We start from the raw sequence: 27,770 nt of genomic DNA, 5'->3' as shown, positions 1-27,770 counted from the left end.
TAATCACAACATTATGAGGGAGAAAAAACTAAGATCATAATAGATCAAATGATTTTCATCATTCCCTCTACCCTCCATCCAAAGTAATTTTAGTCTAAGGGCATAGAAAATAGTTGGTAATCAACTATCTGGAATGGGTTGATTCATCAGTAGAGGGTTTGATTCATTCAATGATTGAATGAGCATACCAGGTAATTTTTTTCCCTCTGGTTGGCATATCAGATTATTTTACAGGTGTCTGGATTACAAATTGTAAGGAAAAGACAAGTATATTCAAACTATGATAATTAAAAGGAAACTAAGATAATTAAAAGGAAACTATGACCAAACTGGTGAATTAAGGAAATCATCATATCAACATGCTAAAGAAGAAAAACATGAAATTATATCAAAATGGAGAAAAGGCATTTGACAAAATCCAACACCATTCATGATAAAAATTCTCAGCAAATGGAATAAAAGAGACCTTTCTCAACTTGATAAAGGAGATCTACAAAAAACCTGATGACTAACCTCACACTTAACAGTGAGAAACTTGAAGCTTTCCCAGTAAGTTCAGGAATAAGGCAAGGATATTTCTTTCACTACCTTTTTTAAACTGTGGTCATAGTGGAAGTCCTAGTTAATGCAATAAGGCAAGGACAGGAGACAGAAAGCATAAAGATTGGGAAAGAAAGCATAAAACTGCCTTTGTTCACAAGTTACATTATAGTCTATATAGAAAATTCAAAGGAATTGACCCAAAAGCTCCTAGAACTAATAAACAATTATAGCAAGTTTGCAGAATATAAGGTTAGCATGCAAAATTTGGCCACTTTCCTACATACCAGTAATGAACAAGTGGAATTTTAAATTAAAATCACAGTATCACTTACAATAGCATAAAAAATTAAAATATCCAGGTATAAATCTAACAAATATGTATAAGATGTATATCAGGAAAAATACAAAAATCTGATGACAGATTCAAAGAACTAAATCAATGGAGGGATATTCCATGTTCATGGTAGGAAGACTCAGTATTGTCAAGATGTCAGTTCTTCTCAACTTTGTCTATAGATTCAAAGCAATCCCAATGAAATTCCAGCAAAATAGTTTGTGGATGTTGACAAGCAAATTTAAAGTTTATATGGAAAGGCAAAAGACCCAGAATAGCCAACACATTACTGAAAGAGAAGAACAGAGTTGGAGAAGGGATACTATCTAACCTCAGACTCGCAATAAAGCTACAGTAGTCAAGATGGTGTGGTATTGGTAAAAGAATAAACAAATAGATCAATGGAACAGAAGAAAGATCCAAGAAATAGACACACATAAAAGGTAGTTTTACCTTTTACCTGATCTTTGATGAAGAACCAAAGGCAATGCAATAGGCCAAACACAGTCTAGTCTCTTCAGCAAATGGATCTGAAACTAATGAACATGCAAAAAAATAAATCTAGACACAGACCTTATTCTCCTCACAAAAACTAACTCAAAATGGATAGACCTAATGTAAAAATGCAAAACTATGAAATTCTTAGAAGTCAACATAAGAAAAAAACCTAGATGATCTTGAATGGGACAATGCCTTTTTAGATACAACACTAAATCAAAATTCACAAAAACTAATTGGTAAGCTGAACTTCATTAAAGTTAGAAACTTATGCTCTGTAAAAGACAATATCAAGGTAATTAGACCATCCACAAGGTGGGGGGAAATATTTGCAAAAGATATATCTGATAAGGGATGTTGTGCAAAATATACAAAAAACTCTAAACTCTACAATAATAAATGGCCCAACTTAAAACTGTGCTTCAACAGACATCTCACCAAAGAAGAGATACATATGGAAAATTAGCATATGAAAAGGTGTTCCACATTATATGTCATAAGGGAAATGCAAATTAAAACAATGAGATATCACTACACCTCTATTATAATGGCTAAAATCTGGAACACTGACGACACCAGCTATTGGTGAGGATATGTGGCCACTGGACTTCTCATGCACTGTAGTGGGAAAGCAAAATGGTACAGCCATTTAGGAAGCCATTTCTGGCAGTTTGTCAGAAAATGAAACATATTCTTACCATACAGTCCAGCAATCACACTCCTTAGTATTTACTGAAAGGAGCTGAAAAATTATGTCTATACAAAAACCTGAACATGGATATTTGTAGCAGCTTTATTCATAATGGCCAAAAGTTGGAAGCAATTGAGAAATCCTTAGGTAGGTGAAAGGTTAACTTGTGATAGATCTAGACAATGGACTATTACTTGGTGTTCAAAAGAGCTGAGCTATCAAGCCATGAAAAGACCTGGAAGAATCTTACATGCATATTACTAAGTATAAGAAGCCAGTCTGAAAGGGTTACATACTATACGATTTTAAATATATGATATTCTGCAGCAGCCAAAACTATGGAGAAAAATAAAAAGATCAGTGGTTACCAGGGGTTATGGGCATGGGACGGATGAACAGACTGAGCACAGAGGATTTCTATGGCAGTGAAACTACTCAGAGTAATGTCATAATGGTGGATGCATGTCATTGTACATTTGTCCAAAGACCCAGGGTGTACAACACCAAGAGTGAATCCTAGTGTAAACTGTGGATTTGGGGTGACAATGACGTTCAATGTAGACCTATAAATTATAACCAATGTAACACTCTGGTGTGGGATATTGATAACGAGGAGGTGGTTTTACATATCTGGGGTGATGGGGTGTATGGCAAAGCTCTGGACCTTCCGCTCAATTTTGCTGTGAACCTACAACTGCTCTAAAAAAAAAAAAAAAAAAAAAAAAAAAAAAGTCTATTTTTTTAAAGCTATCGCATGGTTAAAAGAAAAAAAAAGAAACTAAGTACTTCCATACATTTAGGTGTTTGATTATAGAATTCTTATTGATGAGATATCTTGTGACGAGTATATTTAGCAAATGCTTATGAAATCTAAAATAAATCCTCTACTGGACATTTTGTTTTTAATTCTTAGGTCAGATGTTGCCCTTTTGTATAATGATCGCTCTGTCCTTGAGAATCACCATGTGAGTGCAGCTTATCGACTTATGCAAGAAGAAGAAATGAATGTTTTGATAAATTTGTCCAAAGATGACTGGAGGTGAGTTTCAAAGGAATCCCACATGAAATTTAATTTCAGGAAAAACTTAAATTATGTGATTTAAAATGAAGAAATTCATATTATAAAAGTTCCCCTTGACTGAATGACTGTGAGGACTAGAACCTACAAGATGTTGTTCAGGAGCCAGGCTCTGCTGGTTGGAGTTGAGCTATTTTCCAGGCTAATTCCACATCTGTATACATCATGGCCAGTCCACAACACTGCGTACCCCACAACACATAGTTTAGGACACATAATGATGTACTCTCTGTAATGGAGCTCCACTTAATTATACCAATATGTGGTCCTAAATAAATTCAAAATCTTAGTGTAATATGAATTTCTTCATATATTACTTTTCTATATGTGGAGTTTACTTTATATTTTATTTTCTTTTAAGATTTTATTTATTTATTTGACAGTCAGAGATCACAAGCAGGCAGAGAGGCAGGCAGAGAGAGGAGATAGCAGGCTCCCTGCTGAGCAGAGAGCCCAATGTGGGGCTGGATCCCAGGACCCTGGGATCATGATCTGAGCCGAAGGCAGAGGTTTTAACGCACTGAGCCACCCAGGCATCCTGGAGTTTAGCTTTTTAAAAAAATTAAAAAGTCACTGTTTGAAGAAAAAATCACAAATACAATATGCTAAAATGACCCAGATGCAGAGGGAAATCTTATCTGTTTCTCCAAAGCATCCATCAGCTTAAAAAAAAAAAAAAAAAAAAAAATCATGGATGGGTGATACTTGTTGCCACACAGTGGGAAATAACACGATGTACCCCTACAACTCAGCATAATTTTTCCTACTTCTTGATCTTTTGGTCATCATCAGCCTTTTCATTTGACTATAGGGCTGCCAGATTTAACAAATAAAAATAAGGGATGTCCAAGTAAGTATGAATTTCTGATTAACATAGAAATTTTTAGTGCAAATATGTCTGCATATCCCTACTAGTCAATGAGACCTATTTATACGTTAAAAAAAAAAAAAAAGCCTTTAACAAAGGCTTTAACAAAGATTTTGTTGAAAGTTAGTTAATGGGCCAAAAAGCTTCCTATTTAAATATCAGAGGGGTGGGGCGCCTGGGTGGCTCAGTGGGTTAAGCCGCTGCCTTCGGCTCAGGTCATGATCCCAGGTCCTGGGTTCGAGCCCCGAGTCGGGCTTTCTGCTCAGCAGGGAGCCTGCTTCCTCCTCTCTCTCTGCCTGCCTCTCTGCCTACTTGTGATTTCTCTCTGTCAAATAAATAAATAAAATCTTTAAAAATATATATATATATCAGAGGGGTAAAATGGTGACTAACATAACACAATGAAAATAAATAAATAAATAAATAAATAAATAAATAAATAAATAAAGGTTAAAAAAATAAAGTGCCTTGGGATCAAGAACTGCCTCAAAATATGGGGCCGCCTGGGTGGCTCAGTCGGTTAAGCGGCTGCCTTCGGCTCAGATCATCAACCCAGGCTCCTGGGATCGAGCCCCCATCGGGCTCCCTGCTCAGTGGAGAGCCTGGGCTTCTCCCTCTCCCTCTGCTGCTCTGCCTACTTGTGTTCTCTCTCTCTCTCTCTGTCTCAAATAAATAAATACAATCTTAAAAAAAAAAAAAACTGCCTCAAAATAAATGAGTGAATAAATTAATAAAGGTTAATTCAGGATTTAAAACAAGCCCAAATTTCTGATAGGTACTCTTCCAAATACTCAAGCTTTCTGGCTTTTCAAGGACATTTTGAAGCTGTATAAAAAAATACAGGCTCACAGGGTCACCTGAGTGGCTCAGTGGGTTAAAAATACGAGCTCAGTTTTGCAACTATAGAAGCAGATCTAATGTGGGTGGTGGGAGGCACTTTGTTTTGGGAAACTGGTTCAGGCCTTTCATTTTATTCTGCCAGAAACAATAGCCCAGAGTCCAATAACTGAGGGTTTTGGAGGGAAGGGGGTTGGGGGGTTGGGTGGGCCTGGTGGTGGGTATTAAGGAGGGCACGTATTACATGGATCACTGGGTGTGGTACATAAACAATGAATTCTGGAACACTGAAAAAATTAAATTAAATTAAAAAAAAAAAGAAAGAAACAAGAGCCCAGTTGGGTTTCCAGCTAAGAAGGCCAGCATCTAATTATAAAAGGATTTTAAAGCTACCGCTGCTGGGTTATGTGGAGAATAGAAGAGCAAAGGTAGACGTAGAGAGATAAGTTTGGAGGTATTTCCTGTGGTCCAAGAGATGATTATTTACATTTAGAGTATTTAATTTTTTGTCAGTGATCATTATTCCCAGAGATATCACTTAATATTATTAATTTTTATGGTTATTCCTTTGAATTAAACTTTTTCCTTCTCAAAGTTGATTATGTTGCTATTTCAGTGTATTTTTTTTACTATATTTTGTTCTTTAACATCTTTATTATTCTAATAATTTATTCCTTTAATATTTTATAAATTTCTGTACAGTAACTTCTCAGAATCATCCTAATTGAATGTTTTTATAGAAATGTTTTAACAAATGCTATAGTATCATATGGATTGTAGAATTTAATAGATCCAACATTGTTTCTAAAAAGCTACAGAAGATACATTTGCTAGCAGAAAGTTGATGACAAGTTACCATAAATTAAAATATGAATAGATCTTTAGAGATTTGTAGGCTTTCTGTTTGCATACCTATTTATTTCTTAAAGTAACTTTAGTAACCATAAATGCAATAATTTAAAAATTTTGGTAAGGAAGATTCATAAATAAGTAATTTCCCTTATGCACTATTTTGCCTAGCTTATTAATACATTATTAGTTGATTATTGATAATATCTAGCATCTTATATGCAAAGTACAATATACTAAATTTTATAGATTTCATAAAACTTCTGTCTCATTTTTCCTTAGTTAAAATGAATATTTTGGTTCAGTTGCTATTGTAATATAGGTCTCTTCATAATTTCAGAGAAAAAAATGTAGTTAAGAATAACTTAGGGGTGGGACGCCTGGGTGGCTCAGTTGGTTAGGCAGCTGCCTTCGGCTCAGGTCATGATCCCAGCATCCTGGGATCGAGTCCCACATCGGGCTCCTTGCTTGGCGGGGAGCCTGCTTCTCCCTCTGCCTCTGCCTGCCATTCTGTCTGCCTGTGCTCGCTCGCTCTCCTCTCTCTGACAAATAAATAAAAGAAAAAACATTAAAAAAAGAAAAAAAAAAGAATAACTTAGGGGTGCCTGGGTGGCTCAGTTGGCTGTGTCTGCTGCCACTCCTGTCATGTTCCTGGAGTTCTGGAATAGGTGGAGACCCCCATCAGGTTCCCTGCTCAGTGGGAAGTCTGTTTCTCCCTCTGCCCCTCACCCCGCTCATGCTCTCTTGCATGAGTGCTCTCTCTTCTCTCTCGAGTAAATAAATGAAATCTTTTAAAAAGACACAATTTTATTAACTATTTTTAGTTTCTATTCCTTTAATATTTGGGTAAAAGTGTTCTAAGCAAGCTATCTAATATCATCAACAGTAATTAAAATATGGATTTCTCACAGTGCCCATCTAAAAATCCAGTTGAATTTCAGCAAGCTCCTCTAATATGTGGTTGTTTTAAAAAACAAATTATTCAATCACACAAACTTTAGGTTAAATATCTTTGACACAAGATTATAAGTCAACTTTACCACACACATTTTACTTAGCTTATTCTATTGGCCATGCCACAGAATGAAAATAAAATATGATTTCCAGTGTAAGTGACCTTCTTCTCTATCTGTACTGAGCAAGCGATGACTTATAGAACATGCAAGCCTTTGCTGAGGTAATTAATTTCCTGCTTAGTGTGCAAATATTCATGCACGTCACTGAATAGCTCAGATTAAAATTTGATTAATATTTCAATAGTACCAATAGCTCTCTCTACAATATATTGTAGAGTCAGGGTTCCAAAAGCTGAAATGGAGAATCCCCACCTACTTTGGCATCTTGTTTTCTCTGGGGTTCTTATGATAGAAGTTTGGCACAGTGAAGTGGTCCTTGTGTCAGCTGTGGGAGTGGGAACTCTTGGGTTGAATCTTATCTCTGCCATCTACCAGTTACCTGTGTGACTGGGCAAAACTCAGTGTCCTCTGGTGTGAAATAATAATACCTCCTCATATAAAAGAACCTACCACACTGCTTGGACTGAATAAATCATGAATACATAGTGGTGCTTTTAATAATAGCAAATACTGCATTTAAAATTATTTTTTTAAGTTGGTCAGGTTCCTTTCAGATAGAAAAACAGTAATTAGGAATTATGAGTAGTAGACAGTCGTGGTTGTGCATGGAGGAACATCCAGTTCTTGAAGGGGAGATGTTAAACAGCATCATTCACAGAGCACTCTCCCGGCAACTTCCAAAAGCTGCGAGAGTTAAAGGGTGAAATAATGTTAACGTTTGTGAGCTCTTTTACGTTTAAAAAGTAGCATCTTTTGTGCTTATATCCATAAAGAAAAATAAAATTTAATCAGTAATATTAAGGAAATGTTTTACTTGAGAATCATCAAGGGCCAAATGAACCTTTCTTCTTTTGATGACTCCACAGGGATCTTCGGAACCTAGTGATTGAAATGGTTTTGTCTACAGACATGTCAGGTCACTTCCAGCAAATTAAAAATATAAGAAACAGTTTGCAGCAGCCTGAAGGGTAGGTTATTTTCTTCCATCATGTTAAAGTTCCATAGGCTTGGACTCAGAAAGGACTGTAATTGGTGACTTCATTCTGATAATTTGAATATGTCCTTGGTTTGACAGGATTGACAAAGCCAAAACTATGTCCCTGATTCTCCATGCAGCAGACATTAGCCACCCAGCCAAATCCTGGCAGCTGCACCACCGCTGGACCATGGCCCTGATGGAGGAGTTTTTCCTACAGGTGCTTCTATGACAATATGTGCAAATATGGAAATAGTGTCTAGGCGTATTGACATGCACCTTTGTAAATGCAGAATCCAGGACTTGTGATGATTATCAACTGGCCACAACACATTCTTGGGGCCTCAAGCAGAATTTATTAATCTTTCAGATAAATATAATTTCATAATCCTATGTAGTATAATATATGTTCTAAAGATAGGCAAGTCTTGGATCTCTGATGCTACTCCTAGGAAGGAAAGAAGCAAATTAGCATCATTGTCTGCTGTTAAAAGATAAAATATTAGAGTAGGGATAGCAAATATCTTTCATCATAAAATGGGAAAGGGGAGGATGTATAGCACTGCTGTATACATCTTGTTGGTTAAAATTTAGTCATATATGCACAGTTGCAAGGGAGGCTGAGAAATGTAGTTTTTTGTTGGGTTGACATGTGCCTAAGTTAAAACTAGATTGTTATATGAAAAAAGCAAGGCTGCACATGGGGAATGGACGTGGTCTCTACCTCAAGGATACTTTTTAAAAAAAATAGTGTCCCTGTTTTTCTCCACTCCCACCTAAGGTACCACAATACAATTATGATGCTAACCACCCAGAGTTAGCAGCAGTTCCCAAAGTTAAAGACTCAGTCTTCCATTAGAATGGCTTCACTTCAAGATGCCAACCTCAGGTAGGGCCCTAGGACACCAGCTTTTCTGACCACTGGTTATAAATTCAGGGGTACCATGACCCTCCTCAGGTTTGACAATTTGTTATAGTAACTCAAAGAACTCAAGAAAGCACTATTCTTATGGTTATAGTTTAATTATAAAAAATACAATAAGGAATAGCCAACTGACATTGTACCTATTCTGAAGACATGAAGACTGAATATATTAGTATATTTGGAGGACTCTGCTTTCTGTCTCCCACTGTCAATGATTATGATATATGGTTTCATTTTAAAATAGCATTGCATAGTCCTAGAGAAACTTACTGAGTAGCATCTTCCAAATTTAAGTATTTTCATACTAGAAATAGTTTAAATATATTTTAATACATTTTGCGCTAAAAAAAAAAAAAAAAAAAAAACCACAAATGTTAAAACCTATCCAGTTCTACAGGGCAACTGTGTGCTATGGCCAAATAAAATTATAATTTCATGCACTCAACCAAATATTGACCAGAAAATAGTAAATCTAAAGAGAACTTAGAGATCTTTAAGAATGACTTTCTCATATTAGATACGAAAAAAACAGAAGTATGAAGAGACATAAATGACTTTGCTCGGGTTTAAAAATATTATTTTAAATGATCATGAAAACACAATTGAAATTTTGTCAGATGCAGCTAAAGCAATGCTTAGAGGAAGCTTTATTTATTTTAATGCTTACATTAGAAAAAAAAAGTATATATCAGTCATCTGTGCTTCCACCTAAATAAGCTAGAATTAGGAAAATTAAACCTAGTTGATCAAAGGAAGTAACAAATATAAAGTTGATCAAAGGAAGTAACAAATATAAAAGCAGAAATCAATTAAATAGAAAAAAGACAATAGCAAAAATTAACAAAGAAAATGGTTGATACTTTGAAAAAATAATAAAATTACCAGCAAGTTAAAAAAGAGTAAAAAAATTAAGTTATAAGTAAAAGAGATGTTATCATTATAGACCCTACATATAGCAAAGCATAAGGAATATTATCCACAATTTATGCCAATACATTTGACAACTTAGAAAAAATTGTCAAATTCTTTGAAAGATATAAATTACCAAAACAAACACACACAAAAATTATAATTTGTATATCCATGTATCTATTTTTAAACACTGAACTTATAATTTAAACTCTTTCTATGAAGAAAAATTCAGACTTAGATGGTTTCAATTTTTCTCTTTCAGTTCTCAATTCAGTTGAGAGATGGTAAGTTCTCTCAAGCTTTCCAGAAAGAAATAATTCCAGTTTTAACACAAAGAAAGAGGGAAAATTATCAGTATAACCCTGACAGAACCTGACAAAGATTTTGCAAGTAAAGAAAATTACACACCCATATCTGTCATGAACCTAGGTGGAAAATTCCTTTAAATGTTAGCAAATCCAATCCAGCAATATAACAAAAGAGTACATATTATAACTTGAGTTGATTTAATATTAAAAAATCATTTAGTAATTTACTGTAGAAAAGAAAAGAGAGTCCTACTGTCATATCAATAGATGCAGAAAAGGCATTTGACAAAATTCAAAAGATACTAATTACAAAAACTTTCTGCAAACTAGAAATAAAGGACCTCTTTCAACATGGTAAAAAGTGTCTATAGCTTTCATAATATTTCCTAGTGAAATATTGAACACGTTCATACTAAGTTCAAGATATCTTCTCTTACCAATCCTTTCAACATGGCATTTGAAGTTCTAGCCATTAAAATACATAGAAGAAAATTAAGTATAGATTGGATAGAAATAAAAAGAACTGTCTTTATTTGCAGAAACATAAGCTTCTACAAAGAAAATTTTAAGGAATCTCTAAAATGCTACTGGAACTGATAAGTAATTTTAACAAATTTGTAGGATCAATTGTAGTTCTGTATGCTGACATCAAACAACTTGGAAATAAAAATTTCAATACAATATGATTTATAATATCATAAAAATAAGATATACTTGGGAATATATTTAATTAAATACATATAAAATCTAAACACTGAGAACCACAGGAGATTGTTGAAAGAAGATTTTTAAAGACCTATCTATGTAGATTGGAAGGTATACCACATTAATGGATTAACATGTTAAGATGTCAATTCTTCCAAAATTGATTAATATACTTAGGATAATTTTTATAAAAAATTATAACAGAGGGTATGTGCTATGGTGAATGCTGTGAAGTATGTAAACCTGGCAATTCTCAAAGCTGTACCCCTGGGGCTAATAATACATTATATGTTATTAAAAAATTCAAAATAAAAAAAAATTGTAACAGACTGCTTTGTAGCAGTTGAAAGAAAGCCAATCCTAAAATCAACATGGAAATGTAGGAATCTAAAAATGGCCAAAACAATTTTGAAAAAGACTGAGAAAATTGGAATATTTATACCTCCTTATCACATGACTTATAGAAAGCTAGAGTCATCAAAGTAGTGTGTTATTAACATGTAAACAGGCAAATAGATCAATAAAACAGAATAGTGATCCCATACTTATATGGTTGTTTGATTTTCTACAAAAACAACGAAACAGTTAAATGGAGAAAGGAAAGTTTGTAAATAGCAATGAAATGATACTTACTAAATATATGGGAGAAAAGGAATCTTGTCCCTTATACAAATATTAATTCAAGTTTGACCGCAGCCTTATATAAAATCTGACTCTAAAGGTTCTAGAGGAAAACTTAGGAGAATATCTCTAACCTTGGGAGTAGCCAAATATTTCTTAGAGAAGACACCAAAAGTACTGCCTAAAAAAGAAAAAAAAATTGGTAAAGTGGACAAGAGCGAATTTTAAAGCTTTTTCTCTTCCAAAAATACCATTAAGGCAAGCCATAGAGTGAGAAAAAATATTTGTACTACAAATATCTGTCCAAGAGCTTGTTCACAGATTATATAAGGAACTCCTACAAATCTTACAAATTTTTTAATAAAAAATAAGTAAAATTTTTAAAAATTTAGTCTAATTTGATCAGATACCACATAAAAGAAAATACACAAATGAGTGATAAACACATACAAGTACTCTCATTATCATTGGTTATCAAAGAATTGCATATTAAAGCACAATGAGGTACCTCTACATCCTCACCATAATAGCTAAAATTAAAAGGACTGAAAATACTAAGCATTATTGAGGATGTGGAACAACTGGACCCCAGTTGGAAGTCCAGGCATTGCTGGTGGAAGTATAAATCATTACAACTCATCTGAAAACTACTGGTTAACATTCACTAAAGTAAAACTTAATCTCCCCTATGATGCAGCATGTCCACCCACAGATGTATAACTCAGAAAAATTGGTTCTTATGCCCACCAGATGTGGAGTAGTCATAATAGTATTCTTATTACTTATGATGGCACAATATTAGAAACAGTCCAATTTAACATCAGAAATAGAAATGGTATAGTCATACAGTGGAATACCATGCAACAATTAAAAAATGGGCTAATGATGGGGCGCCTGGGTGGCTCAGTGGGTTAAAGCCTCTGCCTATGGCTCAGGTCATGATCTCAGGGTCCTGAGATCGAGCCCCTCATCGGGCTCTCTGCTCAGCAGTGAGCCTGCTTCCCCCTCCCTCCCTCTCTCTTTCTGTCTACTTGTAATCTCTGTCTGTCAAATAAATAAATAAAAATCTTAAAAAAAAAAAGGCAAAGCCTTCCTTTAAAAAAAAAATAAAAAATGGACTAATGATACAAACCAGGATAAATTTCAAAAAATAAATACTGTATGATTCCATTTATATGAAGTTCAAAATTAACAAGATTAATCTCTGGTGATTGAAATTTGAATAATGGGTGTCTATAAGAGGTGAGATTCACTGGAAAAAGTTAAGGGAACTTCTGGAGGTGATGGAAATGTTTTATATACTAATTGTTAATTATACAAATGTGTTCATAATTTATACTTTTAAGATTTGTGCAATAAGTTTTTCCTTGACTTAAAAAAGAATATGTCAGAATAAAGGTGCTTCATCAATGACTTGAGCTTTAAAAAAAGAACAGTTAAGAAAAATCTCTAATAAACTCCAGAGACTCTTGAAGATTACTGATATCCAAATAGTATCATGACTTTTATTATCGCTGTCTTTTACTGATTTACAAGACAAAAAATACCTTACAGAACCATGAGAATAATGAATTTAAGGAAATCAAGTCCAGGTGTTTTTGAAGTTCAATATATTCTTGATTTTGCTAGAAAGGTTACTAATATTAATGATGAAGCTTCCAGCACGCACTGATTTTTGATATCTGAAATCCAGGTAGAGGGAAACTGTTTCATACAGCTATTGAGCAGTTCTGTCATTCTCAGCACCTGATAAACCGTGACTCAGACATCTAAGTGGAGATTAAAATGCACACAACACGAAAGGTCAAGTCTTAGAATAGGTATAGCATCATGATATTTGGAATGCTTTTATGATCTGCATTTTTCAGACTGTGTTAGAATAAGAAAGGGTCAGGTTTTTGTTTTGGTTTTTTTTTTACAATATTCTTGATGGGCAATGATAGGCACTTTTATCATCCCAGAATGTTCAGAAATGACAGTCTTCGCTTGAGTGACCTTAACGTAAAATACAACTCAAAGGAGAGTAAAGCATATATGTTAATATGGGCTATTATAAAATCAAATTGTCTCTACTAGCATTCCCTCTTCTCTTCAACTCTGAAATTCCTTTCAGATCATAATAAGTTGATTTAGGACTTAAGCTTTTAATAATAGAATCTTATATTTCTCAATCTCTGGACTTCTAAAAGTAAGTGACTTTCAAATCCCCTTCAGAAAGAGATATAGCAAAACAGGTGAAGGTCAAAACAAGAGAGTTTGTACTACCAACAAACATGTTCACAAGCAAAACAAGCTTATCTTTATGAGACTTATGTTAACATATGACATTGATGCCAATAACTAAAATGTTTTGACGCATTCAATTAACTAAATGAATCTCACAGGACTCTTGTTCTTTGTCATATCCCATACTGTAGCCCTTTGGAGGTGTGTGTATGTGTGTGTACACATGTAAATACATGCATATACATATATACATGTAGGTACATGTACATACATATATATACATGTGTGATTTACTGTTTCAGAAGAATGCAGAGGAATTTTGGGATGTGTTGACTTCTAAGTCACTTTCTTATTAATTTGTCCACTAAGTTCATTTTATCTAACAAAAGGGCTTAAATCAATATTAAGAATTTTTAAAACACAAGGTATTTCTGGAAGACAAACCAATGTAGACCAAACTATCTGTACCATCCTTTAAAATTCATCAATGTCACCCCAACTCTTGGCATAGCTACTTTAAGTGTACCTTCTAAATCCATGAGAAACTGTAGCCTGAGACGATCAGAATTGTATCTAGATTTTGCAGCCTTGAGAAACCTATTTCCATCTTCAGTAAGCAACTGACAATAAAGCAGGTCCTCATCTCCAAAGCATGTTTCACAGCATGATTGTGATATTCGTCAATAGAGCTAATGTCCTCTCCTCGAGTGTTGATGTAGATCAACACAGGCGCCTCTGCCCTCTGACTGTAATGTGTGAATTCGGGAGATGCTCCTTTCATTTCAACTATGACTGATGTGCAGAGATCAGAGGTGGAGGGACTGGCCCAGGAAAAAGCATTAGTACAGGTAGACAGGTTTTTGCTTTTTATTCTCTCCTTAAGCAAACATATTAGTTTGGCAAGATAATAAGGAATTACTACAAATAAAGTTAAAAGAACTACTTCCTGCTGTTAACATTTGTTCATGTGTCATACTATATGAACCCAATAACTAAGTGAATTTTCTCTTTTTCAACTAGTTGTTTTGTGACACATTTTAAAAAATGACATTTATGTAAAATCTCCATTTACCAATAAGTATTACCTTGTCAAACAAATGATTGGGAATGCAATTTTTTGGAGAGGGAAGGAAAAAAAATTATTTTATTTATTTATTTTAAATTGTATATCGTCAGGCCCCTTATGTTCTTCAGCATTGCTAGAAGTAGTATAAAGTGTGTCATTTCAAAATAGATTGTATTTTCCACAGTAATAAAAATGTACTTAGTGCATTCTCAGCCAAGGATCTTGGGATCAAAAATTCAGACACAACCAAAAAAAATTCATCACTATAAAGAACACTTGCTATGAGCCAGGATAATAACTTTAAATGTAAAAACCAAATCTCATAGTTTTAAGAAACATGCAAGTATTATACGAGGGGTACTAATGTTCTACAAAATTTAACTCACAAAATACATTTATACCATATCATAAATTTTGTTGAAAGTGAATATGTTAGCTGTAATAATTATTAAATTTTTAGATAGCTTTGGTGGCTTTCTAGAATTTAGAAGGACCATTTTTAGAAGGAAAGAAGATAAGTAGGTGGCTTAAATCCCTTAAGTAAGTTGTCCCAAGAGGGCTAAACTATTGCTTCTTCCGCTCTCCTCCGTTAAATTCCCCTATAGAATTAGTGGCCCCTAGAATTCACCCTTGACCTTAGAGTGGCCCCCAGGTCTACGGTCAGGAGCTTCCTGTATGTTTATTGGTGGTATGGCTTCTGTGATTAAAATTTAGGTTTCGGGGCGCCTGGGTGGCTCAGTGGTTAAAGCCTCTGCCTTCGGCTCAGGTCATGATCCCAGGGTCCTGGGATCGAGCCTCACATCGGGCTCTCTGCTCAGCAGGGAGCCTGCCTCCTCCTCCTCTCTCTCTCTGCCTGCCTCTCTGCCTACTTGTGATCTGTCTGTCAAATAAATAAAAATCTTTTAAAAAAAAAACTTAGGTTTCAATGCAAAAGGTTTCTCAGGATTTCTATGCTTCACCCTTTTCTATCTCCTTCAATTCTTGAAAGCTATAGAAATTGCTTTGGCTTCAGATAAAATGCAGAAAAGAAAAAAAGGTGCTAGTAAGTCATGGAGTTGACATCCTGTTGACAGTGATCAGAGCATTTCACACTGTTAGGAAAGCATAAAAATAATTATCGGTCTTTGTTGCGGCCTTTCAGAGAAGAAACCTCAACAACCTCCAAGGGAATTGCCAAGACAGGCAGGAGCCCGAGCACTGCAGGCTGCCTGGGGTTTCCATGTTGCTGGGGTCACTTTCTCCCCTTCCCTGCCTGCAGACTCATCCCCAAGAACAGATGCGGGGATCTAGGAGCAGCATCGAGGGGCGTTGATTAATTCATTGAGTTTGGTGGCCTTAGGGCCCTATATTTTTGCTCCAATCACTGTAAAAGTCAATGTACCAAAATATACGTATATGCAGTATTTTACTGATTTTTTTGAAAGTACATTTTTGGCCTCCTGAAGGCAGTGCCCTCAAGTGAAAGTACACCTTCCAGGAAAAACTAGTTGACTTTTGCGGTGCCTATTGCCCTGACCCCAGATTCCATCTTGATGGAAAGTAAATGTTCCCTCTTCAGGATACAAAGAGGAAAATTACAAAGTTTGTCAAATTTATACTCAGGGAATCCAACTTTCTCTTTACATCTCTTTCCCTCTCCTTTACATATCTTACCCCCCTCCTTGTCCTATTTTGTTTATGGTGCCTTCTGAGTCTGGCTATAAGGCCCCCTACTAATCCTGCACTTAGGGCCTTTAATTCACCCTACAGAATAACATTTTAAATATTTATAAATAAATTAAATAATTAATGTGCTTTAGCATTCAGTTTGCTTTAGCAGTGGAAATTTAATATCCCAATTCCATTGTGGAATATAAGAAGCAAATGGAATATAAAATTTTCACTCCAAATATAGGAAGGGGAATCCTACATATATCTGTCAAATGCCTAAGTCCTATATGGGAATGTTTCCATCTAGCATTCTATAAAATTTAGCTCATGGAAGGTAATTCATCACAATGTCTTCTTCAGGCCCAAATTATCATTTTTAGAACAAAGAACTTCTGTCATATAGTATAAAAATATAGCTATTAAATACCAAACAGCAGCCCCCTGATCAATAAAGCCAATCAGTTGTACCCACATAGATCAGATAAGTATCTCCAATATCACATTTTGCACCAAGTCCATGAGGAGATTTATTTCTATTTTAACACTAAATTATTTATATTTTAACATAAACAGCGATGTTATTCTTGTACCTTATTCTCAATATGCTAAAAATCAAATCCATAATAGTTTTCAAATCCAGCCCTCATTCATATTGTCTCACTTGTATTCGTGGCACCAAAGACTCCTATTCATTCAGGTGTGAAGACAAGAGTCATCTTCAATTCACTTCTCGTCATCCCCCACACTGCTGACAAATCAATCTTTCAAAAGCAGAACTCCTGTCAGGTCCATTCCCTGCTAGAAAACGGAGGGTAGGGGGATGGCAGGAAATGCCTCTCTGCCACATGCTCGATTAAGTACCAATCCTTTTTCCTGTGGTTTAACACCATCCATTAGACATCATAAATACCTCACAGCTCTGTATCTTTGCTATGATGAAGTATGGTTCTTTTTTTAAAATTTTTGTCCCAGTAGATTTAACATACGATGTTATATTATCTTCAGGTGTACAATATAGTGATTCAACAATTCTGTGCAGTACTCACTCCTCATCACGGGTAGTGTACTCTCAATTCTCTTCACCTATACGAAGTATGGTTCTTATTTGCTAATATTTAATGACTATTTTCCAATTATTAGGCTTCACATAACTTAGATAACTAGACGATAATCCTACTAGGTAGATACTAGGATATCTTCATTCCTGATAGGAGTTAACCACAATTACCAAGTGAGGTAACATATGAGGAGAATTCATTTTAGCAAAGGTTGTGATACATCTGAAGTAACAGAGAGAAACCGTCGAACAGCAGGGATTCAAATGTGTATCTTGTAGTTCCAATGCTTATGGCACTAATAATTCCTTGTCCTCTTTCCCTTAAGCTGGATGTTAATATTAATTCCAAATGGAATGGGTGTTGTTATCCTCTAAGGAAGGAGCACAGCTGCTGAAGGAGATCATGGAAATTCTACTCCCTATTTTCTTTAAGTCATGCCATAATAAAATATAGCCATTTGCAACTACTTTGCCTACTTCTCTGCTGACCATATCTAGATTTTCCTCCAAACAATTCTGATTTCAAACTTTCTGCTCCTTATAATCAGAGGCATGGTTTAGAGGAGGTGCACCAGACAACACTGTCAATGAAAAATTGTAAAGCCCATAAAACATACTGACGTGATGTTGTAAAGATCATGAGGAAAGTTGTTCAAGGACACAGAGCAAGTGGGAACTCGGAATTCCTCAGACAGGCACGCCATTGTTATGTGGGCTCCACAGCAAAGCAAAAGTGAAGGCCCCTCCCTTTTGTCTTCTGATTTCAGAACCTGACCGTGTGTCCTAAATTGTGATCTTACACAAAGCCAGTGGAGTCCATGAAGATATACAACCAATAGCTTAGGAGAAAATAGAGTCTGAGGCATTCTTTCAAATACCAGAAAATTGAAGTGAAGAGAAACAAGTGAAGTAGCTTTCTTTTGTAAGCACATACCCTTGAATGCATAGGAAAAAACCTATGTTTGATGTTTGATAAACCTTGTGAAGAGAATGTTTTGCCCAGAGCAGCCACCTTTCTTTTAGGAGATGAAAACTGAATTAGTTCTTGTGATGTTGAACCCAAACATAAATGGAATTCTTTAATGTATGTGCTCAATTAACCTACCATAGGTAAGATCAAATAATAAAAATCATTGACATTTCAATTTTCTGAGAATACAATAAAATAAAATGACGCACATTGAATGTAAGAATGTTGAAGATATTCTTCACTATTTGCTGTGGAAGATTCAATTAAAATTGGTTAATAAGTGGAAAGAAGTTTCAATATGTTTATATACTTTTAATTTCAAAAAGCGGTACAATCATGAAGTCTTTATACTGAAGATCTGTGACGTACTTGGCCTTGGGGGAGAAAAAAGGCATGAAAATCCACGAGCTTGATTGTTAATTAGATGCCAAATAACACACAGAGATGACTATTTTCTAGCAAGTGCGGAAATTTCCAAAGAGCAAAGGTTTGTCTCTTCACAGTAACAGGGTTGTGATGCCAAAGCAGCGTCTCCACGTGCTGAAAATGCTCATTTTTTTCCCTTCACCAACATATTATGTGCTCAAAAGGAGACTGAGTAAAATTACATCAACTTGGACTATCCCTTTGCTTTTATAAAAATTAAATAAAAACACAGTGCCAATTACAATAAAGCTGTGGCTTTTTTAAGACTTTGTATCTAGACTGCTCATTATCTAAGCATCTCCAACCCAAGTCTGTACTAATGAGCTTTCATTTCACAGGGAGATAAAGAAGCTGAATTAGGACTTCCATTTTCCCCACTTTGTGATCGGAAGTCAACGATGGTGGCCCAGTCACAAATAGGTACTGCTTAAGAATAATGGTTATGGAGGGTGGGTGGGTGCAAGCCAGTTTTCAAATGATAAACCATGTTGTCAAAAGGGCAACAACCATGAAAACCTCACTTCTTATTCATAATAAATTTGATCTTTAGACGGATCTGTATGGTGCTAAATAATAAGACTTTTGAAAAAGGTCTCACAAAACGAATCAGTCAAGCAGTATCAGTAAATGTAATTGTTACTTGATTTGTAACCCTTTTACAAATAATGGACTTTCTTCTTGTGTAAGAGACAACATTTTTTGTGTTTTGTTCCTGACGATTGTAATCTGTAATTTAATCCTTTGTGTGTAGGAAAATTCAATGAAAATATTAGTATATCTGTGTTGTTATCACTAAGTTTGTAATATATATTTCATATAATAGCTTATATTCCTTCAGAAAAAAAAAAATTCTTTTGATATAAGTAGATGACCCAGCAAGTTCAGCCCATTATTAAAACTATGTAGCTATGATGCCTGGTCCAAATATTGTAATAGTTATTTCCAGAGTCAGCATCTCCATTACTGAACTGTAAGATTAATAAACATAAGGATTGCCGCCTAACCTCTCTAGCTGCTTCAGCACCAAGTCCTACAAAGCCCCGGTCAACTGTCAGAAACCTTCTTGCTCTGACCTTTGCCCCTTCCCATCCAAATTCCAAAAGCTATTTTTCTAGCTACCTTAACACAGGTGCCTACCATTGTTTAGCAGGTGTTAGGGTGGCAGGCTAAGCCCCCCCTCAGGCAAGCCGGAAAGAAGGGAAATTTCTGAGGCTTGTTGCTATGATATAAATTGCTACCCTGTTAGTGGAGGTGACACATCATCTGCAAGTCTCCATATCCCAGGCATTTAAAACCACAGAAAGAACTGGAAGTAGCACACTGGTGGCCAATTAACATTGCTTTGAGTCGAAGGCATCAATCAAAATATAAAACTATTGAAGTTTTCTTGAGTTAAAGATGCGCCTTAGAGGTGCCTGGGGGGCTCATTTACATGTTCGGCTCTTGGTTTTGGCTGGGGCCATGATTTCAGGGTTGTGAGACTGAGCCCCTGTGGACTCCAGCCCGGTGGATCCTGCTTGGGATTCTGTTTCTCCCTCTTTAAAAAAAAAAAAAAAAAAGGCACCCTAATACATAATATTACTAATCCAATTACTTGAAATGTGAATTATTTGTATCTGATGGATGGGGTAATCTTCAAATGTAGATATTTCTGGGCACAGTATCACTTAAAAAGCCTCCTTCCAGTTTCCTCTTATATTCAGATGACCGTCCATAGCTCGCAGGTGTGTGTGAGGCCACAAGCTCGATTTCCAGTGGCCCACCTCTCCAGGGACGCATAGTAAGTATGTGTATACAGAGTGTACAATAGGTTGTCTCCTCCTCCACCTAAACACCAGGGGGGTAGGACTCCCTGGAGGACAGTGCCCCCTTCTCTCTGTGTGTCATGTTCTATCTCGATGAGTACTTTAAATTTAAAGTCTTTATCCATCCTGACAACTCAAGGTAGTGGGAATAATGCTGTCTTTCAGAGATGTTACTGTTATCTTCACTGATTTGACAGAACACGCCCACATGCTGTGAGCTAACACTTTACATCCAGAGAATAACAAACAGCAATCTGAAATATTAACACACTGGCAGAAAGCTCTGACTGATACAGTAAGAGGGGAAAAAGCAGTTGCCTTCCTGTGGCCTGAGAAAAAAACTTCAGTTATTTCGTTTATTTGGAGCTTAGATATTATTTTTTGTTAATGAGTAATAAATTCAACAAGCAAGTGGAGATCTTTAAGGAAAGTAATGATCCCTCTCACTGAGAGGAAATTATATTCACTCTGGTTAGAATTGAATTGTTAACAAGAGTATAAAACTGAGTATTAAATAGGAAAGCCGATACACACGATTTATCAGGCTTAAAATTGTATCACTGCCACTATTGGGAGATTATTTTTTTAGAGCTATAGAGCTATTAAACTATCTCTAAAGATTATGTTTTTGGATTAAAAATAATTGCAAGGGGTAAACCGAATCAGAATTGTAGCTGATAATTACTATCAGGTGCATCAGACTCTTCATTATTACAGATTTTAGAATTCAAGAAATGTAGTATTTCAAACTATCTTTTGTTTGTTTGTTTGTTTGTTTTTGTAGGTTTCATTGATTTCATAGTAGAGCCAACATTTTCTCTTCTGACAGACTCAACAGAGAAAATTATTACTCCTCTTATAGAGGAAGCCTCAAAAACAGACACTTCTTCCTATGGGGCAAGCAGGTTTGATATTTTCTCCTTTATTGCATCTTTTTTTTTTTTTTAAATCTTTGTGCTGTTTACTAACCTTTCACTTAAGATTATCTTACTATGTCTTACAGCAGGGCAGGCCATCTTTAAAAAATTGTTAGGTAGTATTGCCACTTAGTGGCTAGATGTGATATTGCATCTGCCTTTGAAATTACTTGATGTCCGCTACAAAATATATAAAACTACTAACTGAGGAGTATAACATAAGAGTATTCAATACGCAGGAGAATGAAAATATCTCAATCTTCATGCAAATGTATGTATTATGCCTTGAATATTAACATATATAGTTGTGTCAGTTTGCTTACAAGCAAATCCGTTACAACCCACTTGTACATCTGGGGAGATGCCTATACCAAAAGAAGGCTTAGAGCTGATGTGGGTAAAACAGCTGCGTCTAACATGTAACAGTAACATCCATTATATATACAATCACTTACAGGATTTCAAGCTGAGCGTTTTTCATAGATAAATTTGTTAAGGCATATTATTTAAAGCTTCCTGTTGCAAACTAATCATGCTAAATTCTTACCCATCTGAACATGTAACTTTTGCTAATGGCACATCAGCAGGCTCCCTACATGTTGCCCCAGTAAGGGCACTGAGGAAATGTTCTACCTGAGAAGGATTCAGATTAGCCCCCCTCAGGGCTCCAGAATTGTGATGCCCCTTTAGTAATGTTCACCAGTGGACTCTCCACTGAGTCAGCTCACCTCAAGTTTCCACTGTTCTAACCAGGGCCTCACCACCCCATGATGCAAGAGTGCTCCAACCTGCTGCTCTGGTTGAGCAGAGCAGTCCCTTGACCCACCCAGAGACTTCCAGCCAGAGTCCCGGCCCTCTCCATGAGAGGAAAAAGGAGGGATGTGAGCATCCCTGATGCATGCTCCACACTGGGCCTGAACACCTGCCATTCTGTGTCTGCAGTTGTTTTTGTAAAGTGTTTCAGGCTTTGCTCCCTCATTTCATAGCTTGACCTTGGTGTTTTCTGGGCTTTTTTTTTTTTCTGGTTGTAATTATTAGCCTCAGCACCTTTATTCTGTTCACAGCGTTGATTTGTTTAGACGATCAAATATGAAAGGCACCATGAACGATGGAACCTATTCCCCAGACTACTCCCTTACAAGCGTGGACCTACAGAGCTTCAAAAACAACCTGGTGGACATCATCCAGCAGAACAAAGAACGGTGGAAAGAGTTAGCTGCCCAAGGTAGAGTTGTTTATGAGACCTTATGCCATCTCCTTCTTTCTTAACTTATCCTCTGGGGTTTTGGCTTTTCTTTCTCTCTTCTTTGATTTCTTCTTTGATGAAACACGCGAGCCATCAGTGGTATGTGGAATTTGGCTAGCTTTTGATCATTGATAACAAAGTTGGTTTATCTGGTAAAGAGATTCTGCTCTGTTTATGTCACATGGGCTGCAGAAGTATGTGTCCGTGGATGGCAGTGACCTGAATGTGAAGGAGGGGACAATAAAATGGTGACAAAACTTTACATGGCAGAGTAACTTCATGGTCATTCCTAGAAGTGCATTGGAACCTATGTTTTAGGCTTTGCAGGTGGCCTTTGTGTCGCATTAGGAATGTAACACTCTGTGTCAGAGACTTGGGTGTGTTTTTTTCAGTATTACTAAGTTATTTCTTTTGGTGACTGTTCCACTCATGCATTGGAAAAAATCATTTGCAATCAGCCATTAAAGGAAAACAGATGGGAAGCCAGCTAGCTTTAGCTGTTTCTGATATGTTTTCTGATTCAAATAAGAGTCTGTTTGGTTTACAAGGTATGTGAAATGGTATCAGTCATTATCTTTTGTGCAGGAAATTAGCTTTCTAATTCCAAATCTGGCCCCTCCCCCCCGCCCCCATGCTCCCTTCCATAGCCCTGTGTCTCTCCTGTGCTCTACACCCTGCACAGTGGCCTATGGCTGGTTCTTGAAATACCCCAGAGCATTTCCAATTATTATTTCTTCAGCCAGGGATTCTCCTCACAGCTCTCTGCAAGAATGATTCCTCCTTGTCTGGAAAGTCCATTATTTTCCTTTAACTTGAAAAACAGCACCTAACTAACTCACTTAATTTAATTTTCACATGACCTTATAAGATTTATACTATTGTTATTCTCATTTTACATAAGGAAACTGAGGCAGAAGACAGTTACGTGACTTTGCCCCAAATCCCTTAACTAGTAAGTGAAGAAGCTAGAATTCGCTCTTTCTCTCCAAATGCAGTGCTCAAAAGCCTTATGTTAGGTAACACCACAAGGAGGCCCTCCTTGACCACTACAAGTAACGTCCTCTGTCCTTTCCTTCCCGATAAGGGCCCCGTCTAGTGGCTTCAATGTGGTATCACTAGTCCATAATCAATGATATTTATTTATTCCTTTTTTTAAATTTATTATCTGTTTTCCACATGGGTAGTGTATGGTCCACAATAGTGCATGGTCTATTGTGTTTTCCAGTGTATCCTCAGCTCCTACCACAGTATTGGGCATATAAGAGGCACTCAGTGAATATTTATAAAATGAAACAACTCCTTAATGGTGTTACATCATTTCTTCCCTCTCTGTTATTAGAAATAAAAGCAATACCATTCTCACGTCTTCATCTGACTCTGTGACTCACATTTTCCCATTAGTCTGATCTTAGTTGAAGAGAAGTAGTTTCCCAGGTTTTGGTGGGTCTATACAACCACAACGAGGGCCAGGTCCTGTAGTCACACAGCCCCCCCCACCCTCAGCATGACCCTGTGCTTAATTAAATCCTCAAGTATCATCATCTCAAAAATCTTTAAATTTTTTGAGCCAGGGGCTTCATTTTTATTTTGCCTGGGGTCCTGCGATTCTGTAGCTAGTCCTGGCCATTCCAGAGGGTCTCTGTAAAACATTATTGTCACTCGGTAAAGAACATAACACAATACAAGACCAGATGGCCATACCGAAATATTGTCAAACCCATCTAAGTGGAGACTTCAAAGGACTGGAATTACCCTTCTCTGGGGACAGATTATACTCAACATATTGACCCTGAAGCACTATAAAATATAAGCTCTTTGAAAACAGAAACGTTATGTATCTTATCATCATCATTTTCTCATAGAGAGCGTGTCCCTGGCATAGTGTAGATGCTTTAAAGTTATTTAGTCTTGAATGAATGAATAAATGAATACTTAAACTCCACTTTGAATGTATCTATTCAGAAAAGAAAACAAATAGATATTATATTTTCAGCGATGGAAGGAAGAGAGGAGGGAAGCAAAACTTCTGAAATCCCTCCCGTGTGCCAGGCATTTACATGGATTATCAAATCTCCTCCTGCAACAACCTTCCTAACTAGAACTGATTACCCTCATTTTATACTCGGGGAAATTAAAGATCACACAGCTTCTAAGTGCTAGAGTCAAAACTGTTCTGATTTTTACCCAATGCTTTTCCCACTGCACACTAGCACTTCCTATTAGACCCTTTCAAAAAATTCTGAAAAAACTGACTGGAAGTATTCATCTTCAGTGAACCCAAGAATCCAACTGACCAAAACACATTCTATTCCAAGAAAAATTTAACTAAAATAAATAACAATAAACCCCGAACATCAACCTATCACCTAGAACCTATTTGTCATAAACCAGTGAAGGAAAACTGCCAGAATTGGCTTAGGGACTGTGATTCCTCCCTTCCTAATGAACTTTCTGGCACTGTGCTTTTTTGAAGATTTTGTTGCACAGGGACAATAAACTTTAGATGTCTGTAAATTTCTCAATGTACGTTTCTAGAATTAAGGAATAATATCTGAGTCCTATCATTGGAAAAGGTAGAACCAAGATTTGAACACAAGCAGCCTGGCTTTAGGAAATTAAAACCATAGATCATTTTGATAATATAATTTCCAAGGGGTAGTTGTGTAGAGTACACACATTTTGAATAAACAACTACTGCCAAATTTATTTTATTTATAACATTGTATGTTTGGTTTCTATTTCCAATGCAATGGTGAACTAGGTAAACTTAGAGAAATATCTCATGGTAAAAACAACTAAAAGTGCAGGGTAAAATATTGCCTATAAGAAACTGACAGAGATAATGCTTCTAGAACTATCTCCCTCTCTCCTTGCTTGTAACAAATGATAAAAAGTATATTGCTTTCAATAAAAAAAGGAAAGAAGGAAGGAATGGGGGGGAGGGAGGGAAGGAGGAAAGCTGATTTGTTCAGAACATGTCCAAATAAAGATCAAACAAATTCAGAGAGATTAAGAAACTTTGGAGCTAGAATCTCTCTGGAAGGTATCTGTTTACCTTTGCTGGAGTCCTGGGTTTGCAGACTAAATTGGCCACCACACTGGGTTTACAGCAGAAATGCAAATTTGATTCTACATTTAAAAATTATGTTAATGCAACTTACCATATTAAGGATCAAAGGATAAAAACCTAAGCTCGCAAAAGATACAGAAAGAATATTCAAGAAAATTCAGTATCTATTCATGATAAAAATTATTAAAATTAAAAGAACCTTCTTAATCTACTATTTCCATTTTCCTACTTTTCTTGCCATCATTTTTACTGCTTGAGATGTTTCTTTTTTCCATTGCAATTCATTTCCTTGATGGTTTGAAATATTTACTCTTTACTCCTTTCATTTTTATGATTAATTAGAAAATTTTATATGCATAATCAATAGTAGATAATAGTGAATTTCACCCTTCCACGAAATAATACAAAACCTTTAAAAACTTTGTGTCTGATATTTTTAAAATCTTCTAAAATACAGACTTTATCGTTAATAATTAAAATTTAAAATATATCCTTGAAATCCAAGAATATGAGGATAACTGGTTTTTTTTTTTTTTTTAAGATTTTCTTTATTTATTTGACAAAGAGAGAGCAAACATGGGCAGGGGGGAAAGGAGGGGGAGAAGCATACTCCCTGCTGAGCAAGGAGCCCAATGGGGGACCTGATACCAGGACCCTGGGTTCACCGGAGCTGAAGGCAACCGCTTAATGACTGAGCCACCCAGGTGCCTCAAGGACAACTGCTTTTTAACATCACTTTCAAAAATCAAGCTAGTGCAGGAAGTCTTTACCAAGGTCTCCTCCAGGCATGCATAGCTCCTAGTCAGCCAGAGATATGTGGAAAGGTATCTCAGACCTTCCACAGCTCTCCAGTTGCTAGGATTTTTCTGTGAAATGCTGCTCATCTACCAGTTACCCAAACTTGGACTGCAGGCTCAGGCTTGCAAAGCTGTGAGTCCCCCCCCCCCATTTTTTCTAAATTAAACCCACCGCTTTATGTTGTAGAAACCAGGGGGTTTTGCCCTCTGCTGCTATAGCACTCTGAGCCTCCTGCCTCTGGCAGCCAAACTGGTTTCTGCTGCCCTTCTCAGGTTGGGGTTGGCAGGGAGGTTGGGAGTAGCTCTGGTCAAAAAGGTCACAGCTTCCTGGGGCACCTGGGTGGCTCAGTTGGTTGAGCACCCAGCTCTAGGTTTCTGCTCAGGTCATGATCTCAGGGTGCAGGCATCGAGCCCCATATCAAGCTCCAAGCTCAGTTCAGCAGGGAGCCTGCTTCAGGATTCTCCCTCTCCTCAACCCACCCCCTGCTTGTACACTTTCTCTCTCTTTAAAATAAATAGATTTCTAAAAAAAAAAAAAACAGAATCACAGATTCCTGCTGTTGTTACCTTTTGCTCATATTAATCAGAAGACATGAGCAAAACATTCACTCTAGCACTGTTCTTGAGAACAAAAAATACTGAAAACAACAGTAAAAATGGATGCACAACTATAGTGTATTTATATTATGGAAAAGCATACAACTGTTAAGATAAATGAACTTTAGCTATGAGTCCCAACAGGAAGGGAAGACACAAATAATATTGAGCAAAATATACAAGCTGCTTCAGTATAGCAAGATGCCATTTATAAAGACGTTTTTTTAAAACCTATAACCTAACCAATAGGTTTTAGAATATACTTAGCTTCATACGTAGAACTGTTAAAGAAGCATGTCTCTTTAGAGTGAGCCCACAAATGGCAAATACCAATATTGTTCCTCCTGCAAGGCAAAAGAGTTACTTTGGTAACCACTTGATGGTTTGGTTTGTGTTTAGACACAAATATTACAAACTGAACCAGATCCACTTAGTCCACCTTGATCAGAACAAAACCACAAATCAATCCCAGATCTGCTTTCTTTCCCATCTTCTCAAAGAAGACGTGTATTTGAGAAAAACAAGTTATGTCCCAAAATAGAATCCAGGTGTTGGGGATGGGTGGTCAGACTGAAATGGAATGCAGTATGTTTCTCATTGTACTGGGTATCTTTCTGATTTGTTTGACATTGATTCAAACCCCAAAATACTAGGGCTCAAAGGCAAGTAACAAGTGAGGAAAGAAGGCAGCATGGGATCCAAGGCACCATCAGATTTGCCCA

At 36.3% G+C, this 27,770-nt stretch overlaps 1 protein-coding gene across 6 annotated transcripts in view; it reads left to right on the top strand.

The window, feature by feature from the left end:
* Positions 1-27,770, top strand: part of PDE1A (phosphodiesterase 1A) — a 344,008-nt gene that overhangs the window by 288,013 nt on the left and 28,225 nt on the right. For all 6 annotated transcript variants that reach the window (XM_047722353.1, XM_047722355.1, XM_047722358.1 and 3 more), the window contains 6 exons: positions 2,980-3,105; positions 7,641-7,742; positions 7,850-7,970; positions 18,955-19,036; positions 21,206-21,326; positions 22,403-22,563. In XM_047722353.1, coding sequence (XP_047578309.1) covers positions 2,980-3,105; positions 7,641-7,742; positions 7,850-7,970; positions 18,955-19,036; positions 21,206-21,326; positions 22,403-22,563 — 713 coding nt within the window. The remainder of the gene's footprint in view (positions 1-2,979; positions 3,106-7,640; positions 7,743-7,849; positions 7,971-18,954; positions 19,037-21,205; positions 21,327-22,402; positions 22,564-27,770) is intronic.

The sequence above is a fragment of the Lutra lutra genome, chromosome 3, assembly GCF_902655055.1.
Source record: "Lutra lutra chromosome 3, mLutLut1.2, whole genome shotgun sequence".
Taxonomy (NCBI): Eukaryota; Metazoa; Chordata; class Mammalia; order Carnivora; family Mustelidae; genus Lutra; species Lutra lutra.
The sequence above is the reverse complement of the archived record's forward strand: the minus strand, read 5'-3'. Positions and strand labels throughout refer to the sequence as shown.